General features: G+C 48.5%; 1 protein-coding gene across 1 annotated transcript; it reads right to left on the bottom strand.

The window, feature by feature from the left end:
- Positions 1-3,370: 3,370 nt before the first annotated feature.
- LOC136640337 (zinc finger protein 271-like) lies at positions 3,371-17,512 on the bottom strand. The gene is made up of 7 exons (XM_066615384.1): positions 17,464-17,512; positions 13,683-14,424; positions 12,743-12,884; positions 12,237-12,334; positions 7,330-7,453; positions 6,995-7,102; positions 3,371-5,821 (listed from the first exon to the last, which is right to left on the bottom strand). The coding sequence occupies exons 2-7, from the start codon at positions 14,304-14,306 to the stop codon at positions 4,155-4,157; spliced, it is 2,763 nt and encodes a 920-aa protein (XP_066471481.1). The 5' UTR covers positions 14,307-14,424; positions 17,464-17,512; the 3' UTR covers positions 3,371-4,154.
- Between the last annotated feature and the right edge of the window lie 2,351 nt (positions 17,513-19,863).

A 19,863-nucleotide genomic window follows, 5' to 3' on the forward strand; every position in this document is an offset into this window, starting at 1 on the left:
GGTCCTTCCTCTTCCTCTGTTACTTTGGGTTGTTTTAATTCTATTGATGGATGCAGGATCGAACCTGATCTGGAAGCAGCCCATGGAGGAGAGCACACACACTTATGGGGCTGACCCAGCAGGGTCCACAAATCACCCCCCCCCCCAACTCTTCTTCTTACAGACAAGCTACTGAATGGAGACTTGACTATGTTCAGAGCTATTGACACCACAACTTCCCATCTGAGCGAGAAGGCTTTATGACACCCCTGCAGGGTAGTCCACTGAAGATGTGTAGGGCAGGGGAGGTCTGAGAGCAAGTTGGTTGGGTGCTGCCACTGCAAGCTGGGGAGGAGGCTGTGGAGGGGCTTTGGACACCCTCTTGTGTTCAAAGGCCTGGTGCTGTTGCCAAAAAAACCAAAAACCAAGGAGGTCCCTTGGGGTTGTGACTCTCGGCCTTTCTGGACTTCAGCTCATTCCCTGCAACCAGACTGTCAGTGTGGACCTTAGTCCAGGCCCTCATAGGCGCCTGCAAATCTTCCACTCTGGACAGCCAGCTGGAGGGGCAAAGAGGGAAGTTGCAGCTGCCTGGACCAGCTACCAAGGCCTCGGAGAGGAATTGTATCAGGGGGTACAAAGTTTCTTTCCGGCCCCTTCCTAGTGGGGGTGTGTGTGTGGTGACAAGGATGGGCTGAACAGGGGTGAGAAGGGGACAAAACAGTAAAGAACAGGGCAGAGTGGCAACAGCTGGAAAAGTCTTTGGACCCCAGGTCTACTGGGCTTCGCAATGCAGAGCCCAGGCCTACCTACCTGTCAGCCGCTAAATACAGTAATATGGAAAACCAAACACACTCCTAAGTCTCTCTAAAACCTTTTAAATATAGAAAATGGTTGCAGAAAATGAGCATCGTCGTAGTTAGGCTCAGATTAGACCCTCTTTGCTAGGAGGGACATGGTGAACAGCTCAAACAGCCTGTCCACCTAAGGCTAAACACCTGAATGACACATCTAAGCAGACACAAAATGTAAAGAATGCATAGGCTAGCAAAGGCTTACATTGACATGCTCGGCTAAGGCAGCTATCATGGAAACACTTTGAGTTTGTGCTTTGCGGTGATTGTGACACAATTATACTCACAGACATTTTTACACCTGTATGATCTCCGCTTTTGCAAGTGTGTTTTTTTTTTTATTTCTCACACTGCCTGCTACCCATACTTTTCAAGGTACAGTACTTGGTTTACATCAGTGGTTCCCAACCTTTAGGAAGCCGAGGACCACTGAGACAAAAATTGGAACTGGCATGGACCACATGCAGCCAGGCCCTCCAAGAGGAAATTTATCAGGGGGGTACAACGTTTCTTTTGGGCGCCTTCCCAAAGGGGGGTGGTGACAGGGGTGGGCAGAACAGGTGTGGGGAGGGTGACAACAGCAGGAAGAGTTTTTGGAGCCCAGGTCTACCTGTCCATACAGTGTCAGTAATACAGCTAGATACAGTAATACAGAAAACCAAACACACTCCTAAGTCTCAAAAAAATTTTAAATATAGAAAATCATTGCAGCGAATTAGATTGTCATATTTAGGCTCACACTAGAATGGAAAGTGTTCTGTGCGTACCAAAATGTACTTCTGCAGCAGCTGTAGTCTTGCAGCTGTGTCCCTGATATGCTCCCTCATGGTAAGCAGATCCACAAAGAACTACTGTAGCAGGCCAATTTCCTCCCAGATGTGACAGTGTTCAGGAGTGTCGTGTATGCATTCCTTGGCCCAGTACATATGGCTTGCAGCATTCGCAGCTGCCGTACACTAAGCGTCCCACATGTGCAGCAAGTCCAAGTTAGATTGAAAAACATCCCAGGAAATTTCTGGGGGTCCTCCTTTGGCTTCTAGGGGCCCTCTTTGACCCTGGCCCTAGATACAAAGTACCCCATCTCATGGGCCCTGCATGCAACAACCACCCCTTCGCACAATAATACAATTAAATTTGTAATAATTACAGAAATTTATTAGAGATTTATTAGATTGTATTTATAATGAAGATTTGCTGCTTTTGTCACTGGCTGTGGGCAGTTAATTCTCTGCCCCCTCAGGTGGTCTGTGGGGGAGCACACTGGAAGTGTCAGAATGCCAGATGCAGGGGAGGGCACCAGGATGCAGGTCTCTTGTTATCTGGTGTGCTCCCTGGGGCATTTGGTGGGCCGCTGTGAGATACAGGAAGCTGGACTAGATGGGCCTATGGCCTGATCCAGTGGGGCTGTTCTTATGTTCTTATCACAGGCAATCTTTTTTTCCCTGAGACTTTGCGGACCACTTCTCAGGGTCTCAAGGACTGCCTGTGGTCTCCAGACCACAGCTTGGGAACCAGTGGTTTACATTATGTATATCATGGCGCACAGGAATACCTCTTAATGGTGCCTCTTAATGAGTAAACTTTAAGCATTATGTGCCGGCAGACCTATTTTCATGTTTCCTGTTTGTGCTTTATTCAGGGAGTGGCAAAATACGAACAGGTTGTTCTCCTCTCCCATTGTAATCCCTTGGCCAATTATAGAATTAGATTTTTAAAAAATGCCCCTGAAGGACAAATGCTAGGAAGCGGACCTGTTCACACATTGCTACCTTATGCATATTTCTTTCTTGCCTGGCATGGTTGGTTGGCAACCTTCAGTCTCAAAAGATTATGGTATAAGCCTACAGCACCCAGTATTCCCAGGCAGTCTCCCATCCAAGTACTAACCAGGCCTGACCCTGCTTAGCTTCCAAGATCAGACGAGATTGAGCACATGCAGGGAAACAGTTGTGGTAATAAATTGTGAGAAGTATCATTAAGGATTAGCCTCTCCTTTTGGGGCTTCTCCGCCTACAGAATCTGAGGGGAAGGGAGGAATTAGGGTCTGGGAATTTAGTCTCTTGACTTTTCCATAAAGTTGCACTTTGAGAAAAATCACTGCAGAGCAAAGACTACCAAGTCCTTCAGTTCCTTTCATGGGTGCTCCCATGTCTGACCAAACATTTCTCATAGATGAGACATATAGTAGGGTATTACCTGTCTCGGGACCCAATCCTATCCAAGTTTCCAGTGGCAGGGCAGCTGTGCAAATGGGGCATACACTGCATCCTGCAGTGGGAAGCGGTCACTGAGGCCTCCTCAAGGTAAGGGAACATTTGATCCCTTACCTCAGGGTTACATTGCGGCTGCACCAGTGCTGGAAATTTGGATAGGATTGGGCCCTCGGTTGCCTAATGTGCACTAGCCCTCTCTCCCAGATATTTCTGCCATTTTGGGGGTATCTGAAAAGTTTCTTTCCAGTGCAGGATTTCTGATGACACATAACATGCACTCTTTGTCTGAAGCATTTCTCACACTCTGAACAGTTCCTCTCTGGGTGATCAAGTTTCCTGTTCATGTACATCTGCGAGTGAAGCTTTTCCCACGCAGAGAGAACATACATGCAGTTTCTCCTTAGTGTGAAGGTCAGCTGTTTCTCTGAGAATGATCTACCATTTCCCATTCATATTATCTCCATTCAACATGTGCTCCTTAATGTCCCTGTTTACCACCCTCAGAACACAAACAAGAGCATGATGAGATAAGTTTATTCCATACTTCCTGCCTTTATTCTGGCTCCAGTCCTCCCTGCTAAGAGCTCTCTCCATTGAACAAATTCTGTTCTCACTGCCAAAGGCAAAGGGAAGAACTTTGCCCATGCTCTGATCACTGCTGTTCTTCTACCTCCTTCTTGCTGGGCTTTCTCCCCCTCCAACTGAATCAGACAGACAAGCAAACTTGTATCAGTTCTACAGCACAAGCCAATATGCACATCTTGGTTATCCAAATCATTCTACAGTTGCTGGTCACAGGGTGGAGCATGGAGCTCTGTGTGGCCTTGAGGACTTCGTCTAATCCAAGTCATGTTACTGAACAGCCACCACCATTTATCAGCCAATCAATACACATTTATGCAAGAGTGAGTCCAGCAATGTTCAGACACTTTTCCTGTAGTTCTGCTTCTAAGACTGCAGCATAGGCCAGCCAAGTTGTTACAAACAATGCAAAATATACTACAGAAATTAACATGGTTTGAGAAAGGTTTTCTCAAACATTGGACCTTCAGTGAATTAGCCATTAATGTCCTACATGAGTTCTGTGGTGGCTAATGAGCATGTTTCTCATTTAAGCTTTCCCGACACATAGGACACCCGTAAGTTTTCTCTCAGTATGAGTTTTCTGATGGCTTAATAAATCTGATCTCCGAGAGAAGCTTTTTCCACAGTTGGGACACTTGTGAGGTTTCTCTCCTGTGTGGATCATCAGATGGGTTAACAAAGTTGATTTCTGAGAGAAGCTTTTCCCACACTCGGGACACTGATGTGGCTTCTTTCCTGTGTGGATCATCTCGTGCCTTAATAAATCTGATTTTGTAGAGAAACTTTTTCCACATTCAGGACATTTGTGAGGTTTCTCTCCCGTGTGGATCATTTGATGGATCAACAACTGTGATCTCCGACAGAAATTTTTTCCACATTCAGGACACTGGTATGGCTTCTTTCCTGTGTGGATCATCTGATGGGTTAACAAATTTGATCTCCGAGAGAAGCTTTTCCCACAGTTGGGACATTTGTGAGGTTTTACTCCACTGTGAATGTTCTGGTGTCTTGATAAATCTGATTTCTGCGAGAAACTTTTTCCACAGTCGGGGCATTTGTGAGGTTTTTCTCCTGAGTGCATCATCTGATGGATTAACAACTTTGATCTCTGAGAGAAGCTTTTTCCACACTCAGGACATTGGTGTGGTTTAATTCCTGTGTGGACAATCTGATGGGTTAACAAAGTTGATCTCCGAGAGAAGCTTTTCCCACAATTCGGACATTTGTGAGGTTTCTCTCCCTTGTGGATCATATGATGAGTCAACATACTTGATCTGTGAGCAAAGCTTTTTCCACATGTGTGACATTTGTGAGGTTTCTCTCCCTTGTGGATCATATGATGAGTTAACATACTTGATCGGTGAGAGAAGCCTTTTCCACAGGTGGGACATTTGTGATGCTTCTCTCCAGTGTGTGTGTTCTGATGGATGAACAAAGATGACCTCCGAGAGAAATTTTTCCCACACTCGGGACACTGGTGTGGTTTCTTTCCTGTGTGGATCATCTGATGGGTTACTAAAGCTGATCTCTGAGAGAATCTATTTCCACAGTAGAGGCATTTGTGAGGTTTCTCTCCTGTGTGGACCATCAGATGGGTTAACAAAGTTGATTTCTGAGAGAAGCTTTTTCCACACTCGGGACACTGGTGTGGTTTCTTCCCTGTGTGGATCATCTCGTGTCTTAATAAATCAGATCGCCGAGAGAAGCTTTTTTCGCAGTTGATGCATCTGTAAATCTTTTCTGCAGTCTGAATTATCTGGGGTTTTGCAAATGACTCAGACTGGAGGATTACCTCAAACTCTGGACAATCATGATTCTTCTCCTCGATGTGGCTGCCATGATGTTTATAAGGCTTTGATTTTGGCTGGATCTCTTCCCCCAATGGGGGGCTTTCACTGCACTTTTCTCCACTGTGTTCAAAAACACGTTCTGACTTAGGACAGTGCCTTCTACCATATTTGGGCAATGATGCCTTTTCCCCCACTGGGCTGGGGTCACTATAGGTAGCTCCTTCTGTGAGCTCATTAGATTTCTTCCATCCCTTACGTGGCTCCGTTCCGTGCCCTCTGTTCGTCTCAACTGTTACCAATACACTCTCTTGTGATTTCCCTCGTCCTCTCCTGGGTGTTTCCACTGTCTCATTTTCTCCAACCTGAGAATTCTTCACTTTGAGATGAGTTCCCTCCCCATCACCTGAAAAGACAGAGAGGAATTTTGTCTACGTTCTGGTGACATCTCTTCAAGTTTCCTGCAACATCCTCTTTCCTGTTTTTCCCCTTCTGCCCATCTCCCTTTCTAGCCCCAACCCTGTTCCTATGCAGGAGTGTGAACAGTCTGCGCTAAAATATGAAAACCAAGTTTCTCTGCCCAGGAACACTGATTTTGTAGCTGAACTTTGGGACTCCTGGTGCTTATGCAATTCAGAAAACAGTTTTGCATCATGGATTTTTCCTCTGCTACTCAGCAGGAGGAAAATGATGCAAGATGAAGATTTTTCCCTTGACCACTGGAATTCTTATTCAGCCCTGCCCAACCCCACACCATCGGCCTACTGAGATGTCATCAGGCCAGTTCCAACGGTTTCTGTACGGGCACATGTAACCGTCTTTTTATTGTGTTATTCCACCCTCTCTCCCAATCCCTCTTACCTCCTCTTTGTCATTGTAGTGCACTTAACACACAGATTTAGACAAATCTATTATGCTTTGTCTAAGTACACATTTAACTACAGTTGGATCCTGGTATCCACAGGACCCACAACCCCAGTCATGGATACCAGGACCCACGTAATCCAAGTCCATATTTAACGTGCTTGAAAAACAAAAAAAAAGGGGCAAACATTGGCGCTCCTGCCGTTTCACAACCAAAGCATTCTGGGAGACGAAAGAAACGTCCATGAGACCCAGGTGTGGGTTTTCAGTGCTAAAAACAGCTCCACAGGCTATTAAACAGTGCTATTTGGTCATGAAATGGCAGGATCCGCGATTTTGGTGCTTTTGTTTGTTTTTCAACACTTTAAATGTGGACTCTGGTATCTGCTGGCATCCACGGTGAGTCAATTCTGTGAATGCTGGACCCGTGGATTATGGGGGCCAATGTATGTCTTTTTATTATTGTAATAAAGAGATAAAGCAACGCCAGTACCAACTTCTGCAAGGTTTGTGCAGGTACACAGAAATGCAGAGATATCAGAAGGGAGGAACTGCCCTTGGCTTTTTTGACATAACTGAATCCTGCCAGCTATAAAGAAATAGTGCAATGTAGTTCTGGGAGAGAAGAAGCACAGCTGGGAGAGTCTTCCTGAAGGAACCCTGGTATCGTCACATGTCGCAAGGAGCACCCAAGAATTCCACTCCAACTCCTTACCTGACTCATGCTCTGGGAGTCTCAGATTTTGCACAGGATCCGAAAGGAACATCTCTTCCTTTTTCACCAGATGGGGGTCAAGGCCAAGTCGGGGATTCAAAGATCCCTCTTGAAGACAGAGAGTGAAACAGAAAAATTATTACTTGTGCATTTCAGTACAAAAAGCATTCATGGATTCTTGGCTTTGAGTTTTACATTCTTTTGTCTAGATGAGATGTAAATGAAAAATAAATTCCACATCAGACAGATGGATCTATGTATATAACTCAAATTATAAGATTGAAATGTGCAGTTTTTAACTGAATTTACTGGAACTGAGCAGAGCACGTCCTTACCCAGGGCATCCACATTTTCACCTTCTTCCTGCAAAACATTCCAGAACATGGTCCGTTGGCTTGACTGCATCAGCGTCCACTCAACCATGTGCAAAGGCACTCCCATCTTCCTCGGGTTCACCACCTGCAGGAAACATGGGTTCATTACCTGCAGGGGCATGGCTATTCAAGCTCCCACATCATGCTTCTACTTCAAATTCTGTTGCACGTGGAACAGTGTCAATTCCTAAATAGTCTTTTAACTCCAACATCCAGAAGAATTAAGACTGATTCTGCTTTCATAAATGCTACAATCAACCAAGGTGTGCTATACAAGGACAGGTGAGCTTGAATAGTGTTTTCTGTTAAGTTATTATTGTTGTATGAAGAATGCATGCAGAAAGCAGAGGCTTGTGTGGTTACTGGAGCTTGACGGTTTGACTCTGTCAGCCCTCTGCTTCGGTGGCTGCAATGGTTCAATTCAGGGCTCAGGCCAAGGTGCTGGTTTTGACCTTTGAAGTGCTTTATGGCTTGGGTCAGAGTATTTGAGTGACCGCCATATAATCCCGACCATCTTCTTCAATCATGTGAGGAGGCCCTTTGGAAGTTCTGCCACTGAGAGGGAGGGCACCAGGATGCAGGTCTCTTGTTATCTGGTATGCTCCTTGGGGCATTTGGTGGGCCGCTGTGAGATACAGGAAGCTGGACTAGATGGGCCTATGGCCTGATCCAGTGGGGCTGTTCTTATGTTCTTAACTACAATTCCCAGGAGGCCTTGCAGGTCTCTTGTTATCTGGTGTGCTCCTTGGGGCATTTGGTGGGCTGCTGTGAGATACAGGAAGCTGGACTAGATGGGCCTATGGCCTGATCCAGTGGGGCTGTTCTTATGTTCTTATGAGAGAAGTTTAGAGCAGTGGTTCCCAAACCGTGGGTTGGAACCCACTGGTGGGTCGCACCCTGATTTTTGATGAGTCGCCAACGGTGATGGAAAGAACAGATAACTAATTGCCTCAAGCCCTGAGGCTATTCAAAAATCAGATGTTGTAGCTGCTAATTGCAGTAGAACCTCCAAAGTTGACCACCTCTCTATAATGACCACCTCCTTAAGCTGACCTAATTTTCACAGTATGGACAGACACTGCATATACACTATGGGAGACCAACCTCTCTATATTGACCACCTCCATAAGCTGTGTCTTGACCACTTTGACCACTGCCCAGACCAATGCACAGAGTATTAATTTACCCTCCGTAAGTTGCCCACTGAACACGATACTGTGGGCCTGTGTTTTACCTGGTTTCTCCCATCTTGGAAAAGCAAGAAGCCACGCGACAATCCCTCCCCTATGCCTGCTAGTGAGTGTGTGAAAGGGTTTTTATAGGTGGGCACACTGCACATAGCCGACAGACCTGCACCAGCTGCCGATTGTACCTGGACATGTACCAAGTTGTGAGGGACATGAGGTTGCTTGTGCATAGATCCTTCTGGAGCACTTCACAATCCCTTCTGGTCTTCACCACTCAGAAAAGTTTAGTGTCATCCACAAACTTGTCCACCTCCCTGCTTATCCCTGTTTCCAGGTCATTTATGAAGATGTCGAAAAGCACCAGTCCCAGGACAGATTCTTGAGGCACTCCACTTTCCACCTCTCTCCACTTTTTTTTGTCAATTGCCCATTGACACCCACTCTCTGTTTCCTGGTCCTCAACCAGTTCCCAATCCATGAGAGGACCTGTCCTCTTATTCCCTGACTACGGAGTTTTCTCAACAGCTTTTAGTGAGGGACCATATCAGACACCTTCTGGCATTTAGTGAATCTGAGGAGACACAGTGGAGGCCAGGCAGCCTAAGTAAAAAAGTGTTGTTGTTTTTTTTAGCTGTTGGGGCTATGTAACATGCTACATGCTATGGGCTGGATTGGTCTGCCTGTCTGCTATGAAACCAAGTATTTTTTTTTAACTTACAATTTTTTTTAAGCTTATGAATTTTCAGGGTTTTTTTTAAACACTGATTGTGGGCTGTTTATTCTCTGTCACTTGATATAGATAGAGATGATATAAATAGTAAGCCTCACAAGAGGATCAATTCTTATTGATATTTGCAATAAAACTTTAAAAAAAATCCAATCTATATAATAACTTGGCCTTGCATTTGTTGTCCTGGGAGCTAAACATGATAATATTTAAATGCCTTTTTTCCCCTGTATGTTGACCACCTCCCTATGTTGACCAATTTCCTCCAGTCCCTTGGGTGGTCAACTTAAAGAGGTTCTACTGTATCCTGCAAAGAGCTCAGCTCCTGCAGTTTGCAAGCATGTGTAAATATAGAGAGAAAAACATTTGAGGGTCTTTTTTTGTTATTATTACTTATGAATGAATGAAGGAAGGAAGGAAGGAATAATTTCTTTCTAGATCTCCTTTTTTAAAAGTCTGGTAAACCTAGGTGGGTCCTCATAGAGTGTTGTTTAAAAAAGTGGGTCCTAGTGCTAAAAAGTTTGGGAATCAATGGTTTAGAACTGAGGTATTAAATCTGTGTCAATCCTGGCTCCCTAGGGAGGTGTGGCTAGCCACTAGGGGCATCCCATTGACTCAAATGGGACTTACTTCTGAGTAGACCTACATAGGCTTGGGGTCTGTGTCAGTTCAACCAAGGATCTTCACCTTTCTCTTTTTCCTCCCCCTTCAAAAAAAGAGAAAAAAAGCCACTCTTGATGGCTTTGTCTCCAAAAATTCATTAAAAAATAAAAATACCCATTCCTTTTCAGCCACCCCCATTTTTCCTCCTGCCTCCTGGGGGGGGGGGTACTTCCCACACTGGCTGCTATTGTAAGACAAAAGGCACAATCCTACAACCCTAGGTCTACTCAGAAATAAGTCCTAATGTGTTCAGTGGGACTACTCCTAGGAAAGTGAGGTTAGGATTGCAGCCAAACAGTCTCTGGATCTGAGTTTGCATCAGTTTGCAATTAGCAGACACACACAAAAAAAGTCTTTCCCTCCCCCAGCAAGTTCATCACTTCTCTCTCTCCCCCCCCTTTCCAAAACCCTCCAGGTGTGCTGGTAACAAACTCAGGGCACAATCCTAACCAGGTCTACTCAGAAGTAAGTCCTATTTTGTTCAATGGGGCTTACTCTCAGGTAAGTGTGGTTAGGATTGCAGCCTCAGAGTGCTGGCAGCTTTTTTTTGTTTCTAGTGTATAATTATAACACCTTCATCCCCATTTTGGGGGTAACTGAGGTGAGGTGTTGTAATGGGGAGCCGTGGCCAATGGCCACAAGGATCAGGGGAGCTGCGGGCCAGAAAAGTTCGAGAACCACTGGTTTAGAGAATGGCGGCCAGAAATAGGACCTTCTCCATACTAGTGGCACCTGTTCTGTGGAACTTCCTCCCTTTTGGGTTGAGAACCACTCCTTCTTTGGAAGCCTTCCAGCAGTGTTAGAAGATAGGATATAAATTGAACAAATAAATAAATATTTGAAAAACAAATGGTGAAGCTGTAGATCTAGGTTGCTTCTCAAGAGTTGCGCATGGGAGACAGGACACAAAGATTCCTATCAAAGTGGAGAGCTGAAGGAGGGGGCTAATGTAGGAACATAAGAACATAAGAACAGCCCCAGAACATAAGAACATGAACTGGAGGTTGTCCATGACTTTGTGTACCTTGGCTCACATTTTCCAGACTCACAAAGAGAGTCTGGTCAACAAGAAGCTGACGGAACATACCAAGATCCAGGTCTACAGAGCTTGCGTCCTGAGTACACTTCTGTACTGCAGCGAGTCATGGACTCTTTGCTCACAACAGGAGAGGAAACTGAACGCTTTCCACATGCGCTGCCTCCGACGCATTCTCAGCATCACCTGGCAGGACAAAGTTCCAAACAACACAGTCCTGGAACGTGCTGGAATCCCTAGCATGTATGCACTGCTGAAACAGAGACGCCTGCGTTGGCTCGGTCATGTCGTGAGAATGGATGATGGCCGGATCCCAAAGGATCTCCTCTATGGTGAACTCGTGCAAGGAAAGCGCCCTACAGGTAGACCACAGCTGCGATACAAGGACATCTGCAAGAGGGATCTGAAGGCCTTAGGAGTGGACCTCAACAAGTGGGAAACCCTGGCTTCTGAGCGACCCTGACTTCTGAGCAGCATGGCCTTTCCCAGTTTGAAGAGACACTTTGCCAACAGTCTGAGGCTAAGAGGCAAAGAAGGAAGGCCCATAGCCAGGGAGACAGACCAGGGACAGACTGCACTTGCTCCCGGTGTGGAAGGGATTGTCACTCCCGAATTGGCCTTTTCAGCCACACTAGACGCTGTTCCAGAACCACCTTTCAGAGCGCGATACCAGAGTCTTTCGAGACTGAAGGTTGCCAACAAGAACAGCCCCATTGGATCAGGCCATAGGCCCATCTAGTCCAGCTTCCTGTATCTCACAGTGGCCCACCAAATGCCCCAGGGAGCACACCTGATAACAAGAGACCTGCATCCTGGTGCCCTCCCTTGCATCTGCATTCACACCTGCGTATGTGTTCAAAAGAAACAAGATTCCTTTGGCCCTTGCAAATGTAACATCCAGCAAAGCAAAATGGCAACTCTGGTAGTGCTCCATCTCAAGAGACACCGCCCCGAAGAGGGAAAGTTTTCTCAGGATCAGAGCTGTCGGCAAGGCATGCCTGAGGAAGCATGGCACACACTGTCCCTTCATCACTGGTATTATGTCAGATTCTGCTCCTCCCACTCCCTGGACTGGAAAAAAAGCTAAGTAGCAGAAGACGCCCAAAAGGCAGTAGAGGCAAGTGGATGGAAGGAGGTGAGTGCCACCCACTTAAGTTACCTGAGGCAAATACCTCAGCTGGCCCTGGTTATCTCTGGCATAAGAACATTGAGCGCCACTGGTTCATGTGTCTACCCGGCCCCTGCAGAAACCAACCTGTTCCACTTGGATGCCAAGAGCCTTGGCCAGCTCAGCTTCAGTCACATCCTGACCTTCTGGAGGAAGCAACGAAGTTGGATGTGCAATTACAATGCCTGTAAGGAACGGAAGGGACATTTTATGGAGAAGGAGGATTGGTCCACCTGTTCATCCTTAGAGGTGGCCAGAGGCAAGCAGGGCAGTCTTCTTTCTCTAGGATATTTGTGTACAAAGCAGGAGCTGGGTTCAGCAAATCAAGTTGCCCCTGCTCAAATTCTCCGTACCACTAGAGATTACTAGATCTGGGAAGTGAAGAGTGAGCAGAAGGGCTGTCTTTGGGCAGAAGAGATACCTTCACCTGGGCAGAAGAAGGAAGGTTGACAGATGTCTTCCCACCCTCTGCATCATCACTTGAAACCACCCAAATTCCCTCTTCCATGTGGCTGCTAAAGGTATTGAACTGTTGTGCTCTGTTTACATTCTGTTATTGCGACAGCACCAAGGGTCTCAAGCTGAACACATACCTGGCATAGCCACCTCCCCATTGACGTTCTGCTGGGTATCTCTGAATCTCTCTGCCTGTTCTTTGGAGATCCCCCCCTGCACCATGTCCAAGGGCTCCTCCTTTACATCCAGGGGACCCACAGTCCATTCTTGCAAAGGCTCCTGAAGCAGTGAAGAGAATCTCACTCAGAGCACTGCGACTACCAAAAGAGACACATCCCGCTCCCGGACATCTTATTCCTTTTGGTGCATAACTGAAAAAGTGCTTCGTGACAGATAGAACTCTCAGGGCACGATCCTAGCCAGGTCTACTCAGAAGCAAGTCCTATTTTGTCCAATGGGGCTTACTCTCAGGAAAGTGTGGTTAGGATTGCAGCCTAAGGCCCGATCCTATCCAATTTTCCAGTGCTGGTGCAGTTGTACCAGTGGGGTGTGCGCAGAATCCTGTGGTGGAGGGGCAGTCACTGGGGCCTTCTTAAGGTATGGGAACATGTATTCCTTTACCATGGGGCTGCACTGTGGCTACACTGGAGCTGTTCTTGGATCTGAGCATCTTCTCTTGCTTCTTTTACACAAAGCAAGACACAGAAAATACAAACAAGTCCACAACACACTTCTTTGTATCCACTGGAAATATATCAATACCAATACCAATATATCAATCACTGGAAATATATCAATCTGAGGCTGCCTCCGCAGGCCTCAGAACAGCTCCAGACACGACCGGAGCAAGGCTCCAGCTGCATTCAGTGCCGAAATCTGTGTGACTTGGTTTCCATGCAGAATTTGGTATCCGTGAGGGGTCCAGGAACAGAACTCTCACGGATATCAAGGGTCCACCTTTAATTCTCTGAAATTAATTCTCTCCAGTTTGAGCTGAAGATTGGCAGGTGCTCCAAACAACCCGCTCCACCTTCTGTGTCTGGTTAGCAATCCTGGAATTGAATATGAAGACCTCACCTGCCATGTCACTGTGTCGGACTCCCTCCGGCTCACCAGGAAATCCTCCAGCAGGGCCACAGCCTGGGCACCGCTATCTGGCCCTCCTGCCCGGATCCAGTTCTGGACGTCCACCGGCAGGCTGGCCAGGAACTGCTCCAGGATCAGCAGCTCCAGGATCTGCTCCTTCGTGTGTTTCTCCGGCTTCAGCCACTGGCAGCAAAGCTCCTGCAGCTGGCTGTACATCCTTCGCGGGTCTCCCATTTCCTGACAGCAGAACTGCCGGAAGTGCTGGCGCTGTGCCTCCCTCCTCAGGGCCTCACCTCTCAAGATGGCGGCCTTCACTTTCCCATAGTCCTCTTTGTCTCTGGCTGCCAGGAGGCTGAAAGCCTGCTGGGCTTCTCCACCAAGTGCAGGCAGGAGCCGAGCCACCCACTCTCCTCTGGGCCACCTACAGGCTGCAGCCACTTGCTCAAAGGAGGCCAGGAAGGCCTTGGCATCATCCCAGGGTGTGGGCTCTGATTGTTGGAGGCTCTCCCATGTCGAATGCGGAGCCTGCAGGGTCTTGAGGAACTCCTGCCATTGGGCTTCCCAGAACTGTTGCATCTCCCTGCCTGGTGCCTCTTGGCCCTTGTCAGGCTCCATCTCAGATTCAGGCTGATCTCTGCCTGGGGCTTTTCTTGCCTGTCCTGGTCCCTCTTCTGTCCCTGGACCTTCACATGTTTCCTCATTCACAGCTTTGCTCCTGGCTCCACTCTTGCAACTTTAGAAACAGAGATGTGAGAGTTAGAACAAACAAAAGAAATACTTTTTAAGCCAGTGGGTAATTAATTTGTGGAACCCCTTGCTACAGGATGTGGTAATGGTGTCTGCCCTGGATGCTTTTAAAAGGGGATTGGACGGATTTCTGGAAGAAGAGTCCATTTCAGGTTACAAGGCAGGATGGGTATGTGCAACCTCTTGGTTTGAGGCTACCTCAGAATACCAGATGCAAGGGAGTGCCAGCAGGAAGCAGGTATCTTGTGGTGTTGTCATATGTGCTCCCTGAGGCATCTGGTGGGTCACTGTGTGATATAGAGCAGGGGTGTCCAAAGTTTTTGGCAGGAGGGCCACATCAGCTCTCTGACACTGTGTCGGGGGCTGGGGGAAAAAAGAATTAATTTACATTTAAAATTTGAATAAATTTGCATAAGTTTACATAAATGAATATATTAAAGATGAACTTATATGAATGAATCAGGGTCTTGCAATAGCTTAATGCCTATAAAAGGCGTTGCACAAAGCAAGGCTGGCCTTTCCTTTGCTGCCACTGCTGCATCACAGATGTGAAAGAGCAAGCAGTGGAGAGGGCTCTCATCCCACAGCTCACACGAGAGGTCAAACAGTCGCCCTCACACTGAGAGAAGTTGCGTTGGGCCAGTGCGGGCTTCAACAAATCTCCGGAGGGCCATAGGCTCATTGAAGACTGGGGGCTCCCTGAGGGACACATTGAGAGGCCTCGAGGGCCGCAAGTGGCCCCCGGGCCGGGGTTTGGGCACCCCTGATATAGAGGAAGCTGGACTAGATGGGCCTGATCCAGTGGGGCTCTTACGGTCAACTGACAAGGGAGGGCACCAGGATGCAGGTTTCCTGTTGTCTGGTGTGCTCCCTGAGGCACCTGGTGGGCCACTGTGAGGTACAGGAGGCTGGAGCAGATGGTCTTGGGCCTGATGCAGTGGGGCTCATCCTATGTTCTTATGAGTGGGGATGACCTTCTGGAGCAGTTCCTTGAAGCAAGCGCCTTGTTCTCCAATCCCGGACTCTGCCTGAAGGAGGGAGGAGGAAGGGTCCGATTTCTGCCACCTGGTTGCACTTAGTGCACCCCCAGAGGAGGGCTTTGGGTGGGGGAGTTTTATCGACCTGGTGGCAAAAGGGCTGCAGGTATCCAGGAATCCCTGAGCCGAGCCAAATAGGCAGTTTCCCACTTAGCCAAAGGTGGAGCGCCCAGAGCACAAAGGCCAGAAAAGGTGCCTGAGACTGCGACAGTCTTGTGGGGCGGGGAGCAGGGAAGCTGCACATCAGTGTTTTGGCTGCTGAGCAACTGCACCGGTGGAATTTCTGCCTGCCACACAAGAGCCTGCCAGAAAATTGGGGGGGGGCAGCCTAGTTAACCCCTGGTGTTGGAGGGGTTGTCCGATCCCTGGGAGAACCCGTAGACATTATATATCTGGACTTTCAGAAGGCGTTTGACACGGTCCCTCACCAAAGGCTACTGAAAAAACTCCACAGTCAGGGAAATGGAGGACAGGTCCTCTCGTGGATTGAGAACTGGTTGAAGACCAGGAAACAGAGTGGGTGTCAATGGGCAATTTTCACAATGGAGAGAGGTGAAAAGCGGTGTGCCCCAAGGATCTGTCCTGGGACCGGTGCTTTTCAACCTCTTCATAAATGACCTGGAGACAGGGTTGAGCAGTGAAGTGGCTAAGTTTGCAGACGACACCAAACTTTTCCGAGTGGTGAAGACCAGAAGTGATTGTGAGGAGCTCCAGAAGGATCTTTCCAGACTGGCAGAATGGGCAGCAAAATGGCAGATGCGCTTCAATGTCAGTAAGTGTCAAGTCATGCACATTGGGGCAAAAAATCAAAACTTCACATACAGGCTGATGGGTTCTGAGCTGTCTGTGACAGATCAGGAGAGAGATCTTGGGGTGGTGGTGGACAGGTCGATGAAAGTGTTGACCCAATGTGCGGTGGCAGTGAAGAAGGCCAATTCTATGCTTGGGATCATTAGGAAGGGTATTGAGAACAAAACAGCTAGTATTATAATGCCGTTGTACAAATCTATGGTAAGGCCACACCTGGAGTCTTGCGTCCAATTCTGGTGCTGCATCTCAAAAAAGAGATAGTGGAAATGGAAAAGGTGCAAAAGAGATCGACTAAGATGATTACTGGGCTGGGGCACCTTCCTTATGAGGAAAGGCCACTGCATTTGGGCCTCTTTAGCCTAGAAAAGAGGTGCCTGAGGGGGGACATGATTGAGACATACAAAATTATGCATGGGAAGGATACAGTGGATAGAGAGATGCTCTTTACACTCTCACATAACACCAGAACCAGGGGACATCCACTGAAATTGAGTGTTGGGAGAGTTAGGACAGACAAAAGAAAATATTTCTTTACTCAGCGTGTGGTTGGTCTGTGGAACTCCTTGCCACAGGATGTGGTGATGGCGTCTGGCCTGGACGCCTTTAAAAGGGGATTGGACAAGTTTCTGGAGGAAAAATCCATTACGGGATACAATCCATGATGTGTATGCACAACCTCCTGATTTTAGAAATGGGTTATGTCAGAATGCCAGATGCAAGGGAGGGCACCAGGATGAGGTCTCTTGTTATCTGGTATGCTCCCTGGGGCATTTGGTGGGCCGCTGTGAGAAGCTGGACTAGATGGGCCTCTGGCCTGATCCAGCGGGGCTCTTCTTATGTTCTTAGGATCCTCAGCCAGCTGTGAGCTCCTGTCCTTGGACACTTTCAGCATCACCAGGGACCGGAAATGTCTCTGATGTCTTCTTCTGCTGCCCGGCCTGCCCCCCCCCTGGAGTGGGCGCCCCCTCCCCTCTCCCATCACTGCAAGCCTGCGGGCATCCAAGGGGTCTCGTTCTCGCTCCGGATGAGCCCCGACCAGGCTGGCGCTGAGCCCCCCGCAAGATCCCTCCCGGGCAGCGCGCCCACCGCCCGTCCCCGTCCCCCGCGTGCCTACAGCCGGCCTGGGGCTGCGCTGCGGGGGTCGCACCCTCCCGGGCTCTGCTCCTGCGGGGACTCACCGGGGTGCAGCCCTCCCGTCTCCGGCCAGGCGGCTCTGCACAGCCTCCGTCCCTCCCGCGCCTCCCCTTCCTGCCGCCTCCCTTCCCTTCCCGCCCCGGTAGGGAGAGGCGTCCCCACGAGCATCCCCGCCCCTGCCCCGGACTCTCCGCGCCGCCTCCCCGCAGCAGCCCCGGGAGAGTCCGGCTCCCTCCAGCCTGGCCCGCTTCCCACCCGCGCTCCTGGACGGGAAGCCCCCCTCCCTCTGCGGCCGCTGGAGCCAGGACTGGGCTGCTCTGCCCCCCAAGGAGCCCCTCTGGCTGGGCTCCCTCTTCTTCCTCTTCCCCTTTCAGGGCTTTGGGGGGGGGGGGATGAACACCTGCAATGGTTTGCAGGTGTGCCACAGGGGTTTTGGGGGGTCACTTATTAGTAGGGCCATTGGGGCATGTGAGCCCCCACCAACAGCATGGTGTGCCTTGTCAATTGCCAAACACCTGATGATGTGCCTTGGCAATTTTAGTACCTTGTCATTGTGCCCTGAGCTGAAAAACGCTGAAAATCACTGAGTTAGAGGAAGAGGGTAAAAGATGGGAGAAAGCACACTTTACAGCACAATCCTAAACATGTTTACTCAGAATAAGTCTCATTGTGGGCTTACTCCCTATTAAGCGTGTTTAGGATTGCAGCCTCAGTGTTCTAACTTGAAACAGGATTTAAATTTGAGTATTTAAGTTCTGCCAAGTTCTAAATCTCTGAAGCCAATTTAGTTTAAATTCAAAGTAAAGACCAGCTTGGGCTTAAATACAGTTCAGCCACAGGAGGACTGAATGAAGAGGGCAAGGATCTAGGAAGGATCCTCTTCTGCTTCCAGGTGAGGGAGTGGGCGGGGCAGAGGCTGGCACATCACCAGGTAGGAGGGGGCAGTGTTGGGCGTACAACCTCTGGCACCAGATGGTCTGTGCATGGCCTTAGTTTGACACAGGAAAACGGAAGTCAGTTTAAGGTGCCAGAAGATTGCTTGTTTGAACAACATTGATAAATAAATGAAAGAACTATGGCTATTGCCCAACAGCCAGGGACCTGCGGTGGGTGGGGAGGCAGGGCCTCTCCACCAGAGTCCTTTGCAAAGCGCTGTGAGACACCATGTGAGACACCCAAGAACACACAAGCCTGCCTGTTCCTCTGCCCTCCCTGCTCTGCATATGGCTTGTGGGTGCTTGGGCACCTCACAGTGGCCCCCCCAAATGCCCCAGGGAGCACACAAGACAGAAAGAGACCTGTATCCTGGTACCCTCCCTTGCATTCTGGCATAGCCCATTTCTAAAATCAGGAGGTTGCACATACACAGCATTGCTTGTAATGGATTTTTCCTCCAGAAGTTTGTCCAATCCCCTTTTAAAGGCATCCGGGCCAGATGTCGTCACTACACCCTGTGGTAAGGAGTTCCACAGGCTAACGATACGCTGGGGAAAGAAATATTTTCTTTTGTCTGTCTTAACTCTCCCAATACTCCATTTGAGTGGCTGTGCCTGGTCCTCCTGCGCAGAAGAGAAATTAGCCATAGCCACTTGAAAAAAACACTATGTGGGGCAGGAGGGAATGATACATATAAGAGGAATCCACTTTAAAGGATGCCCAGTTAGCAATGAACTACACTGCAGGGTTGTCATAAGGCCTTCTCCCTCAGCTGCTCTCAAAAGCGGACTTGTAGTGTCATTAACTCCAAATGTTGGCATTGTTAACCCTGAAGATGTGTAGAGCAGGGAGATCTGAGAGCAACTTGCATAGGGGGGGCTCGTCTCACCCTTATAAGGCTGGGGAGGATTCTCTGGGATGAGTCTGGATGACATTGCACGTGAGATGCTGAGTCCTGATGCTCTTGCCGTAAGAAACAAGGTGACCGTGTAGGTGACTTGTGTTGGCCTAAGGATGCCTCTGGATTGCACCTTTAGGAAGTTAGCTTTGTGATTTTATACTGATGTATTTCCAGATGTCTGGAAACCTCTTGCACCTTGCTGCCTTAAACTTAGCACGTGTAACCTTATTTTATTTAATAAATCAAAATGTCTTTTACAAGTCTGAGTTATTGTACTACTGGGCATGGGGGTCAGAATCCAGCCTAGCCAATTGGTCAAGCTATTAAGAAATGGTTTGTTGCAGCCTAGAGCCTTGAGAGCTGTTGCCTAGGTTTAGAGGGAGCCCAGCACCTATAAGGGCTACTGCAAGCCCATAGGGCCCCAGCCTCTCTGAACTGGGGCACTGGCAGAATCAGGGTGGTGGCAGTCAGGGTCTAGGAGAGGGGGGTAAAGGGGGTAATTTGTCCCCAGGCCCAGGGTCTAAAGGGGGGCCCAGAAGCCAAAGGAGGGGCCCAGAAATTTCCTGGGATCTGACATTTTCCTGCCTACTCAGACATGTTGCACGTA

This window comes from Tiliqua scincoides, chromosome 2 (assembly GCF_035046505.1).
Source record: "Tiliqua scincoides isolate rTilSci1 chromosome 2, rTilSci1.hap2, whole genome shotgun sequence".
Taxonomy (NCBI): domain Eukaryota; kingdom Metazoa; phylum Chordata; class Lepidosauria; order Squamata; family Scincidae; genus Tiliqua; species Tiliqua scincoides.

Excerpts from the sequence above, each read along its gene's own strand:
- LOC136640337 (XM_066615384.1), bottom strand. The coding sequence starts at position 14,306 with ATGGAGCCTGACAAGGGCCAAGAGGCACCAGGCAGGGAGATGCAACAG. Across the intron at positions 12,885-13,682 it reads CCGACACAGTGACATGGCAG|GAGCCTTTGCAAGAATGGAC; the intron begins GTGAGGTCTTCA and ends TCACTGCTTCAG. Across the intron at positions 7,454-12,236 it reads TTGGCATCCAAGTGGAACAG|GTGGTGAACCCGAGGAAGAT; the intron begins GTTGGTTTCTGC and ends TGTTTCCTGCAG.